General features: G+C 33.6%; 1 protein-coding gene across 1 annotated transcript; it reads left to right on the forward strand.

Annotated features, from left to right (window-relative positions):
* Nucleotides 1–3,148: 3,148 nt before the first annotated feature.
* LOC143238853 (regulator of G-protein signaling 9-like) lies at nt 3,149–9,814 on the forward strand. The gene is made up of 3 exons (XM_076479437.1): nt 3,149–3,458; nt 7,979–8,075; nt 9,546–9,814. The coding sequence occupies exons 1-3, from the start codon at nt 3,381–3,383 to the stop codon at nt 9,656–9,658; spliced, it is 288 nt and encodes a 95-aa protein (XP_076335552.1). The 5' UTR covers nt 3,149–3,380; the 3' UTR covers nt 9,659–9,814.
* The last annotated feature ends 2,559 nt before the right edge of the window (nt 9,815–12,373 follow it).

A 12,373-nucleotide genomic window follows, 5' to 3' on the forward strand; every position in this document is an offset into this window, starting at 1 on the left:
TTTCATCTTGTACCATTTGTTTGTCAGCTGTACAAACTGTGAATCCATTATAGATAACAGTTGTTATCTATGATATACAGAGGACTTCTCATCTTGTACCATTTGTTAGTCAGCTGTACAAACTGTGAATCCATTACTGATAACAGTTTTTATCTAGGATATACAGAGGACTTTTCATCTTGTACCATTTGTTTGTCAGCTGTACAAACTGTGAATCCATTATAGATAACAGTTGTTATCTATGATATACAGAGGACTTCTCATCTTGTACCATTCGTTAGTCAGCTGTTCAAAGTGTGAATCCCTTACTGATACCAGTTGTTATCTAGGATATACAGAGGACTTCTGATCTTGTACCATTCGTTAGTCAGCTGTACAAACTGTGAATCCATTACTGATACCAGTTGTTATCTAGGATATACAGATGACTTCTCATGTTGTACCATTTGTTAGTCAGCTGTACAAACTGTGAATCCATTACTGATACCAGTTGTTATCTAGGATATACAAAGGACTTCTCATCTTGTACCATTTGTTAGTCAGCTGTACAAACTGTGAATCCATTACTGATACCAGTTATCTAGGATATACAGAGACTTCTCATCTTGTACCATTTGTTAGTCAGCTGTACAAATTGTGAATCCATTATAGATACCAGTTGTTATCTAGGATATACAGAGGACTTCTCATCTTGTACCATTTGTTAGTCAGCTGTACAAACCGTGAATCCATTATAGATACCAGTTGTTATCTAGGATATACAGAGGACTTTTCATCTTGTACCAATCTGTGCAAACTGAGAATCTATTGTAGATACTAGTTGTTATCTAGGATATACAGAGGACTTCTCATCTTGCACCATTCGTTAGTCAGCTGTACAAACTGTGAATCCATTATAGATACCAGTTGTTATCTAGGATATACAGAGGACTTCTCATCTTGTACCATTTCTTAGTCAGCTGTACAAACTGTGAATCCATTACTGATACCAGTTGTTATCTAGGATATACAGAGGACATCTGATCTTGTACCATTCGTTAGTCAGCTGTACAAACTGTGAATCAATTACTGATACCAGTTGTTATCTAGGATATACAGAGGACTTCTCATCTTGTACCATTTGTTAGTCAGCTGTACAAACTGCGAATCCATTATAGATAACAGTTGTTATCTAGGATATACAGAGGACTTTTCATCTTGTACCATTTGTTTGTCAGCTGTACAAACTGTGAATCCATTATAGATAACAGTTTTTATCTAGGATATACAGAGGACTTCTCATCTTGTACCATTTGTTAGTCAGCTGTACAAACTTCGAATCCCTTATAGATAACAGTTGTTATCTATGATATACAGAGGACTTCTCATCTTGTACCATTTGTTAGTCAGCTGTACAAACTGCGAATCCATAATAGATAACAGTTGTTATCTAGGATATACAGAGGACTTTTCATCTTGTACCATTTGTTTGTCAGCTGTACAAACTGTGAATCCATTATAGATAACAGTTTTTATCTAGGATATACAGAGGACTTCTCATCTTGTACCATTTGTTAGTCAGCTGTACAAACTTCGAATCCATTATAGATAACAGTTGTTATCTAGGATATACAGAGGACTTTTCATCTTGTACCATTTGTTTGTCAGCTTTTCAAACTGTGAATCCATTATAGATAACAGTTTTTATCTAGGATATACAGAGGACTTCTCATCTTGTACCATTTGTTATTCAGCTGTACAAACTTCGAATCCATTATAGATAACAGTTGTTATCTAGGATATACAGAGGACCCCTCATCTTGTACAATTTTTTGGTAGTTGTACAAACTGCAAATCCATTGTTGATACCAGTTGTTATCTAGGATATACAGAGGACTCCTCATCTTCTTAATTTGTTTGTTAGTTGTACAAACTGCAAATCCATTACTGATACCAGTTGTTATTTAGGATATACAGAGGACTTCTCATCTTGTACCATTTGTTAGTCAGCTGTACAAACTGCGAATCCATTATAGATAACAGTTGTTATCTAGGATATACAGAGGACTTTTTATCTTGTACCATTTGTTTGTCAGCTGTACAAACTGTCATCTAGCAGACTTTCTTGCAATTATTTATAATATATCCAAAATACTGATTTATTCACAAATCTTAGGTTCGGCCAAATTACTTTTAGTAATTATTAAATTTATGGGTTGGTATTACTACAGTGGTCCATAAAACTCTTGTCATCTACAAAAAATATTGTTTAATTATCTCCAAGAGCCCCTGTTGGTCCAGAAGGAAGCTTAAGGGCTTATAGCTCTAAAATTTGACGTTTGATATAACTGTAGTTCACCCATTGTATAGGTTTGTGCTTTACAAAACACAACAAAAGCGTAAGACTATAAGTTATCCAATTTGTCAGATGTCCTTTTTGTTTTCAAAAAGAATTCCTCTTATTTGATAGATTGTTTCGGCAGAGCATTGATGATGAAACTTTGTAGAATGGACGGCAACTGTCTGAAGACGAAAGGAGGAAGACTTTCGAAACGTGGTCCTCTACACTTATGTCTCTAAATAAGGCAGTTGCCATCCATTCTACAAAGTTTCCTTTTCTACAGTAATTTTATGCTCTAGTTTTAAATGTTAAAACATGTTTTTCTCTTACAACTTTTTTTTTTTTGTAAATTAAGATAATTTTAGTTTTTATAAATTTTATGCATATTTGCCGGGCATGGTCACGTGGTTGAGGCACTCGACTCGCAATTTGAGTTCAAATCCCCGTCACACCAAACGTGTTCCCCTTTTCAGACGTGGTAGTGTTACAATGTAACGGTTAATTTCAATATTCATTGGAATAGAGTAGCCCAAGAGTTCGCGGTGGGTAGTGATGACTAGTTTCCTTCCCTCTAACCTAACGCTGCTAAGTTAGGAACGGCTAGGGCAGATAGCCACGAGTAATTTCGCGCGAAATTAAAAAAAAAAACACAATTACTTTTGAATTATTATTTTTTTTAGTTTCATTACAAACTGTTTTGATTATTTTTACATAAATATAATAAGTTATTTGTACAATTTATTGCTAATTTGATCAAATAAATAAATATAAGTTTTGCTTTTCACTAGAACAGCAGTTTCAGTTCAATTTTTTTTTATTTCCAGATAATATTCAGCTGTACAGTCTTCCATTGGCTACTGTTACAGCCTTCTATTGGCCATCTGAAAAACATCACATCCTGATCAAGATCAACTGGCTGATCTTCAACAATAATGATAAAGAGACACCAATCAAAGTAGCTCATCTATAACTAACATCTCATTTCAAAAGCATCTTTTCAGCTCTTTAAACTCTTTAGAAATGGTGAGTTGACTGGGATTTTACCAGGTGTCGCTGCAGTATGACTAGGAGTACCAATTCAAACACAATGGACCAATCAAAACAGGAGAATGCACCCCGGGAACTCGTCTTCAGTAAGGCACGTAATATTCTTTAACTAAGTTGATCTACAGTCGAATACACATAATAAGTAAGTAATGTTATAGAATCATAGTTTAAACTCTTACCAACCTAACAACTATTGCTGGTTGACACAATACAAAGTCACAATAGTTTATAATATCTGTTGCTGATTGATACAATACAAAGTCACAGTAGTTTATAATAACTGTTTCTGATTGATACAATACAAAGCCACAGTAGTTTTTAATAACTGTTGCTGATTCACACAATACAAAGTCACAATAGTTTACAATAACTGTTGCTGGCTGACACAATACAAAGTAACAGTAGTTTATAATAACTGTTGCTGGTTAATGCAATACTAAGTCACAGTAGTAGTAGTTTTTAATAACTGTTGCTGGTTGGTGCAATATTAAGTCACAGTAATTTATAATAACTGTTACTAGCTGACACAGTACAAAGTCACAGTAGTTTATAATAAGTGTTCCTGGTTGACACAATACAAAGTCACAGTAATTTATAATATCTGCTCTTGGTTGATACAATACAAAGTCACAATAGTTTATAATAACTGTTGCTGGTTGACACAATAAAAAGTCACTGTAGTTTATAAGTAACTGTTACTGTTTGATACAATACAAAGTCACAGTATTTTATGATAACTGTTGGTGGTTGATACAATACAAAATGAACAGAGTTTTAGTAACTGTTTATTATTACAAGTCAGTTATTTTCCACATAACATATCGTACACAAATGGTGAAATGTTTTTGCTCAGAGATATACAATGGAACAACTGCATTTCATCTACCACGTGGAAGCTAACCCAAGATTTTAACGTTGAATAAGTGCAGTCTTACAAAGGTTTTATTTGTAGTTTAAATTTAACGACACTTTATGCAATAAGTGTCCAAGAACTGAGCAGCGCCTGCCGCCTGTACGGGTACTGTTAATCGAAAATCAGTCTTGACCAACATGTTTATATCGTCCCCATAGCTGCAAGTGTGAAGCATGATCAGCGACATTTCGTGGCTCGAACTTTGGACCATTTTTTAACCAACATAACACGCTAACCAATAGGATGTCCTTGCTCTGCCCACAAAAACGTTATATGCGACTACTTTAGGAATACTGTTTACAACTTTAACATTTCATTTTGTAGTGTTTGTCAGGTCTGCTCAATCGGGTTGGAGAGTTTGAGACATATGTCTCAAATCTCCAGATTTCAGGATTATTTTCAGATTATGTTCTTTATGTTCTTTTCCAACCTTGACTTTGAATCATTGTATTCAGTATTCGTAGTAAATATTACTTTTCATTTTATAGAATAATTTAGTCCTAGCACTATTTACTAGCTTTCATGACAATAAATTACATACTACAGATGTTGAGCACGTTACATTAAAACGATGTTTTAACCCATACAGTTCACATGTCCACGTTCGTTCACCCTCTGTTTGACGACACTGCTTCTTAAGACGATAATAATCTTGAAGAGTAGTTTTCACTGGAAAAGTCTGTTTTGAAGCAGTCAAGTTTGAAGCTCGTCATCCCTCCCTGATGGTTTCTATAATCCACCTAGTATATGAGAACAACGGCTTCCAGAGTCCTTTCTGTAGTCCAGTTGGGTTTTTAAGTCTGAAAGAAGTGTTTCTGAAGACTTAACCAATACCTGTACATATGGATTATCAATTTCATTTTTAAACTGCTGATTTGTCGTGATAGAAACTTGAGTTCGTGTGACACGTGTCGCTCTTTTCAGAAGGAGATATTTTTTTATTATGTTGCTTGTTGTTATTGGAGACGGGTTTTGCCAGGGATCGTAGCGCTCTATAATTTTTTCAGCTGTTTTTGCTTATTGTGGCTGGGATACAGGTTGTTGCAGGTTTTGTTTTGCTTACTGGATGATTGTGGTGCACCAATTTCATCAATATTACTTTGTTTTCAAATATCATTAGGTCTAAGGCATACTTCTTGGAATGTTTAAAACCCCGATCTGAACACATCTTTATCCAAGTGTACGAACATTTTGAGTTGGAAAGGAATGTTACATATTCTTCCTAATTTCAGTGGCATTATAACTTTAGCAACGTCAAACAGTGTAAAATGTAGTTCTTATACACTCTATTCCACCGCAGCTTTATATCGCCTGTGGTTATCGCGTGACTTACTGACTTGTATGGTCAAGATCTTTTAAATATAACTGAATCGTGTAAACCTCGTCATCGTCATATTGTTGGTTTTTTCAGCTCCAACTATTGGGATTTAAAAAAAAACCATATGAGCATTTCAAAAGGAACAGTTAATCTCCTTCCTTCCTATCTTTAAATATATTGTTCTAAACTTAGAGTTGTCGATCCTTTGTCTAAATTTATGGGTCCACTTACTTCTAGGTGCGTGACTTTATTAGTGTTAGAACTTCTGAGAACGTAAGGTTCGTGTCAAAAATAAATAACAAAACTGTAAATATTGCAAATTACCTCTATTAATTAATGTTCTTTTATAAAGAAAATTAGTACTTTGTCAGTTTTTTTATCATTTCTTATATTGGCCACTGTAACAAATAAATAATATAACATTAATCAAAATGTGGCCCCTAGCGGTAATGAATGGTGTGAAAACAAGTCGATAATTTTACGTTTCAAAAAACACACGCTTATTAAAAGCGACAACAATAGATTAGCACTAAATGTTCTGTACGAGAACTGATGCATTCTAGCGTTCATATCCCGTGAATGAAAGTGTAACTTGCTATTTAAGTCTCCTGTTGCGACAGCAGTAAATATACGGACTTACAACACTAAAAGAATGTACTTCTTCTCGGTGGACACAGGAGATATCCCGATGTGGCTTTGCTGTAAGAAAAGAAAAACATACAAACAAATTCTATTTTACAGACAAGAGGAGATTGTTTAATATTTTAACGTAAATTTATTTTCTCTGAGGTAAGTTGAAGTTTTGCTTTGTTTCCTTTTGAATTTCGCGCAACGCTACACGAGGGCTATCTGCGCTAGCCGTCCCTAATTTCGCACTGTAAGACTAGAGGGAAAGCAGCTGGACATCACCACCAACACTTAGGCTACTCTTTTACCAACGAATAGTGGAATTGACTGTCACTTTATAACGCCCCTACGGCTAAAAGGGTGAGCATATTTAGTATGACAGGGATTCGATCCTGCGACCCTCAGATTACACGTCGAGCACTCTAACCACTTGGCCATGCCGGGGCCTTATATTAAAGTACTTCAGGAAATAAGACAACAAAATTATTTAACAAATATACCGTTCTTATTTCTTGAAAAACTTGCAATCAGTTGTGGCTCAAAATCTCCGTCTCCAAATCTTATCTTTCGCCTCTTTAATCAGTTGAGTTTTGAAATCTCCAAGTCATATCTTTCATCTCTATAATCAGCTGGGCAGTCTTCAAGTCATATGATTCATTTCAATAATCAGTTGAGTTTTGTTATTGATAAAGAACCTGAATTGATTTCATGACAGTACTGAGAAAATCTGCAGTTTCATATTGTTGTCGTAAGAGGACGCTCGCATTAAAAAAATTAAATAAAATTAATATGTTTTGTTTTGGAATTTTGCACAAAGCTACTCGAGGGCTATCTGTGCTAGCCGTCCCTAATTTAGCAGTGTAAGATTAGAGGGAAGGCAGATAGTCATCACCACCCACCGCCAACTCTTGGGATACTCTTTTTCCAACGAATAGTGGGATTGACCGTCACATTGTAACGCCACCACGGCTGGGAGGATGAGCATGTTTGGCGCGACAAGGATGCGAACCCGCGACCCTCAGATTACGAGTCGCACGCCTTAACGCGCTTGGCCATGCCGGGCCTAAAATTAATATGAAAAATAATCAAAATATTATTATAATATTTGGTCTGGTGACTGTTAAAAACTAGTTCTAGGTATTATTGGATGTAGAAAATATACATCTACAAGCCTTGACATCAAAACGTTTAGTAAACACTGGTTTGATGATGGTCTTAGAACACGTAATTTATCAATATGTCAATAGTCAGAAAATAATATAATAATATAGACACACTTCTTCTCTTGGTATGTCTTCTGATGTTGGGCAACCAATAAGAAGGAACTAAAAAATAAACAATAAGAGATTCTATATATATGTAAAAACGGCTCGTTTGGGTTGAGAAAATTTTTTACGTGGAGGAGCGAACAACGTTTCGACAAGGTGAACCTGATGATGACCGAAGAAGGTCGAAACGTTGTTCGCTTCTCTACGTAAAATATTTTTTCAACCCAAACGAGTCATTTTTACATATATATTTCTCTACAAGTGGGTTTTCTCGACATTACTGATTAACAAGCGATTCTTAAATGTTTGTCGGTTGTAAATTCAATAACTTATTCAACTAGTTGTAACTATTATTACTATAAGAATTAGTCACGGCTGTTATCAGTTGTCTATAACTGCTTCTCGTTTTGTAAAACTTAAACTGAATAGACATAGATTAATATACGTATTACTGAGTGTTTTATGTTTCTTATTTTGTCCGTCAGATGGAGCAACTGATCAGAGAGATGCAACATCCGGAAACAGGGGTTCCAGTGAGGAGCCAGAAGCAGTTCCTCACATCCATTCCATGTGCCTTTACGGGTAAGAAGATCTAGTTAGGTATTTTATATTGGATAAATTAATTTCGTTAAAACGTTTTGGATAAAGTTGCAGCAAATAGATATTGAATTATTTAACCTTTACTACACACGGCTTTACCATACAACACATAATATTAAATATTATCATATTGTTCCAGTACTTTGTGTGAATTAGTAAGTTTATGGTTCGTCTCCCGTTGTTGCAAAAAAGTGCGCTTAGAACATTGGGACCATGTACGCGAAATGATATTGACGGTCAAACCCTACTAGTCGATCAGAAAACTGTAACTAAAATGTTGTCAGGTATGATTTTTATTAGTTGTCTTCCCTCTAGTCTGTTATTTCAAAATCGGGCGCATGTAGTTTTCGTGTAACATTGCACAGAACTTCTAAACAAACAACACATTACCGTCTTTGCTAAACGGTAGGCCCGGCATGGCCAAGCGCGTTAGGCGTGCGACTCGTAATCCGAGGGTCGCGGGTTTGCGCCCGCGTCGCGCTAAACATGCTCGCCCTCCCAGCCGTGGGGGCGTATAATCTGACGGTCAATCCCACTATTCGTTGGTAAAAGAGTAGCCCAAGAGTTGGCGGTGGGTGGTGATGACTAGCTGCCTTCCCTCTAGTCTTACACTGCTAAATTAGGGACGGCTAGCACAGATAGCCCTCGAGTAGCTTTGTGCGAAATTCCAAAACAAGCTAAACGGTAAATTTTGTTACCCTAATATCGACATTTTTTTGTTATTGGTGTTATTTGAGTTTCAAATTGTTGGCTTTTAGGTAAAATAATAACGCTTTGTAGGGCCACTTAATGGCCCACTTGATATGCCTGTGTTAAACACAAAGTGACTTCTTCAGACGAAGAAAAATAACGTTTAACAACTACTCTTAAAGAGTGCTTTCTTTGTGATATATACGTGTTATGATTGGATGTCTCGTTCGGTGACGTCACTTGGCAACAAATGACCGTGCGTCACTATATTGATACAGGTCACCTTAAGACTAGAGCTGGGAAGAAAATGTCTTATTTTTGTTTGACATCGTAGATAGCTTTGACCTCAGACTTGTTATTGTTGTCTATTTCGCTGTTTTCATGTAAATCTTTGAAGCCAAATATTGCATGTCTTCCCCATGTTATAAGTTCAGATACCCTTCACCTAACAGAAAATGATTAAAATTAATTAAAACTACTTAAGTTTAACAACAATCATATATTTCAAAGTAATAACCTGAACATAAACATTATCCCAGAATTTTTAATTACATTAAAGCCTCTTCATGAAGAATATTTTGTTCTTATCTTGATGACTTTCTTGTCAATACGTTTCTCGGTCTTACGTGTGTTACGCCATTTCGATTTACAAATAGTATAGTTAAATGTTTACAAATGTTGAAACAAAAATTATACTTTTGGAGGATACTATATTCTGTCAAAACTGATAACAGTTTTGACACATTCGAGTGTCTTTTTCAGTTGGCTGTTGTCTTCTAAGGAGAAATCAATCAATAAAGCTCAATAACATTCATTGGAGATCCCTGAAGAAAACAAATGGTCAGAAGATAGTTCAGATTAAAGTGACCTATTGAGTGTTAAAATTTGTCATATGTTAACCTTCAGTATTTTTCCTTTTTATGTAATTGTTACATATTATGTTGGTCAATTTCCAGCCAGTTGAATGATTTGAATTCTATATAGAAACAACAGTGAAGATGGTGAAAATCAGGTAAAAATAAAACATGTTAATATTAAATAGAAACAGCACTGAAGATTGTGAAAATCAGGTAAAAATAAAACATGTTTATATTATATACAAACAGTACTGAAGATGGTGTAAATCAGGTGAAAATAAAACATGTTAATATTATATAGAAACCGCAGTCAAAATGGTGAAAATCAGGTAAAAATAAAACATGTTAATATTATATACAAACAGCACTGAAGATGGTGAAAATCAGGTAAATATAAAACATGTTAATATTATATAGAAACAGCAGTGAAGATGGTGAAAATCAAGTAAAAATAAAACATGTTAATATTATATAGAAACAGTACTGAAGATTGTGAAAATCAGGTAAAAATAAAACATGTTAATATTATATAGAAACAGTAGTGAAGATGGTGAAAATCAGGTAAAAATAAAACATGTTAATATTAAATAGAAACAGCACTGAAGATTGTGAAAATCAGGTAAATATAAAACATGTTAATATTATATAGAAACAGCAGTGAAGATGGTGAAAATCAGGTAAAAATAAAACATGTTAATATTACATAGAAACAGCACTAAACATGGTGAAAATCAGGTGAAAATAAAACATGTTAATATTATATAGAAACAGTAGTGAAGATGGTGAAAATCATGTAAAAATAAAACATGTTAATATTAAATAGAAACAGCACTGAAGATTGTGAAAATCAGGTAAAAATAAAACATGTTAATATTATATACAAACAGTACTGAAGATAGTGTAAATCAGGTGAAAATAAAACATGTTAATATTATATAGAAACAGCAGTCAAGAAGGTGAAAATCAGGTAAAAAAAAACATGTTAATATTATATAGAAACAGTAGTGAAGATGGTGAAAATCAGGTAAAAATAAAACATCTTAATATTATATACAAACAGCACTGAATATGGTGAAAATCAGGTAAATATAAAACATGTTAATATCATATAGAAACAGCAGTGAAGATGGTGAAAATCAGGTAAAAATAAAACATGTTAATATTACATAGAAACAGCACTAAACATGGTGAAAATCAGGTAGAAATAAAACATGTTAATATTATATAGAAACAGCACTGAAGGTGGTGAAAATCAGGTAAAAATAAAACTTGTTAATATGTTAAACACTTGTTAAACAAGTGACAGAAGTATTGTAACCATTGAAAAAATTTTTAAACAAATGAAAAAGTTTTATTAACATTCACAACATTGTTAAACAAGTGGCAGAAGTATTGTTAACATCGAAAACATTATTAAACAAATGAAAAAGTTTTGTTAACATTAAGAACATTGTTAAACAGGTGACAGAAGTATTGTTAACATTGACACATTGTTAAACAAGTGATATAACTATTGTAAAGATTGACAACATTGTTAAACAACTGACAGAAGTTTTGATAACATTGACAAAATTGTTGAACAAGTGACAGAAGTATCATAAGCATTGACAACATTGTTAATCAAATGATAGAAGTATTTTTAACATTGACAACATTGTTAAACAAGTGAGAGAAGTATTGTAAGCATTGTCAACATTGTTAAACATGTGACAGAAGTATTGTTAACATTGATACATTGTTAAACAAATGACACAAGTATTGTTAACATTGACACATTGTTAAACAAGTGACAGAAGTATTCTTAACATTGACAACATTGTTAACCAAATGACAGAAGTATTGTTAACATTGACAAAATTGTTAAACAAGTGGCAGAAATATTCTTAACATTGAAAACATTATTAAACATGTGACAGAAGTATTGTTAACATTGATACATTGTTAAACAAATAACACAAATATTGTTAACATTGATGAAATTGTTAAACAAGTGACAGAAGTATTGTTAACATTAACAAAACTGTTAAACAAATGAAAAAATATTGTAAGCATTGTCGACCTTGTTAAATCACTGACAGAAGTTTTGTTAACATTGAGAACATTGTTAAACAGGTGACAGAAGTATTGTTAACATTGAGAAAATTGTTAAACAAGTGACAGAAGTATTGTAAGCATTGACAACATTGTTAAACATGTGACAGAAGTATTGTTAACATTGATACATTGTTAAACAAATGACAGAAGTATTGTTAACATTGACAAAATTGTTGAACAACTGAGAGAAGTATTATAAGCATTGACAACATTGTTAAACAAGTGACGGAAGTATTGTAAACATTGAACCATTGTTAAACAAGTGACAGAAGTACTGTTAACATTGACAACATTGTAAAACAAATGACAGAGGAATTACTGACATTGACAAAATTGTTAAACAAGTGACAGAAGTATTGTAAGCATTGACAACATTGTTAAACATGTGACAGAAGTATTGTTAACATTGATACATTGTTAAACAAATGACAGAAGTATTGTTAACATTGACAAAATTGTTAAAAAATGAAGAAGTTTTCTTAGCATTGACAATATTGTTAAACAAGTGGCAGAAGTATTGTAAGCATTGACAACATTGTTAAACATGTGAGAGAAGTATTGTTAACATAGATACATTGTTAAACAAATGACAGAAGTATTGTTAACATTGACAACATTGTTAAACAAGTGACTAAAGTA

The sequence above is a fragment of the Tachypleus tridentatus genome, chromosome 13 (assembly GCF_004210375.1).
Source record: "Tachypleus tridentatus isolate NWPU-2018 chromosome 13, ASM421037v1, whole genome shotgun sequence".
NCBI classification, from domain to species: domain Eukaryota; kingdom Metazoa; phylum Arthropoda; class Merostomata; order Xiphosura; family Limulidae; genus Tachypleus; species Tachypleus tridentatus.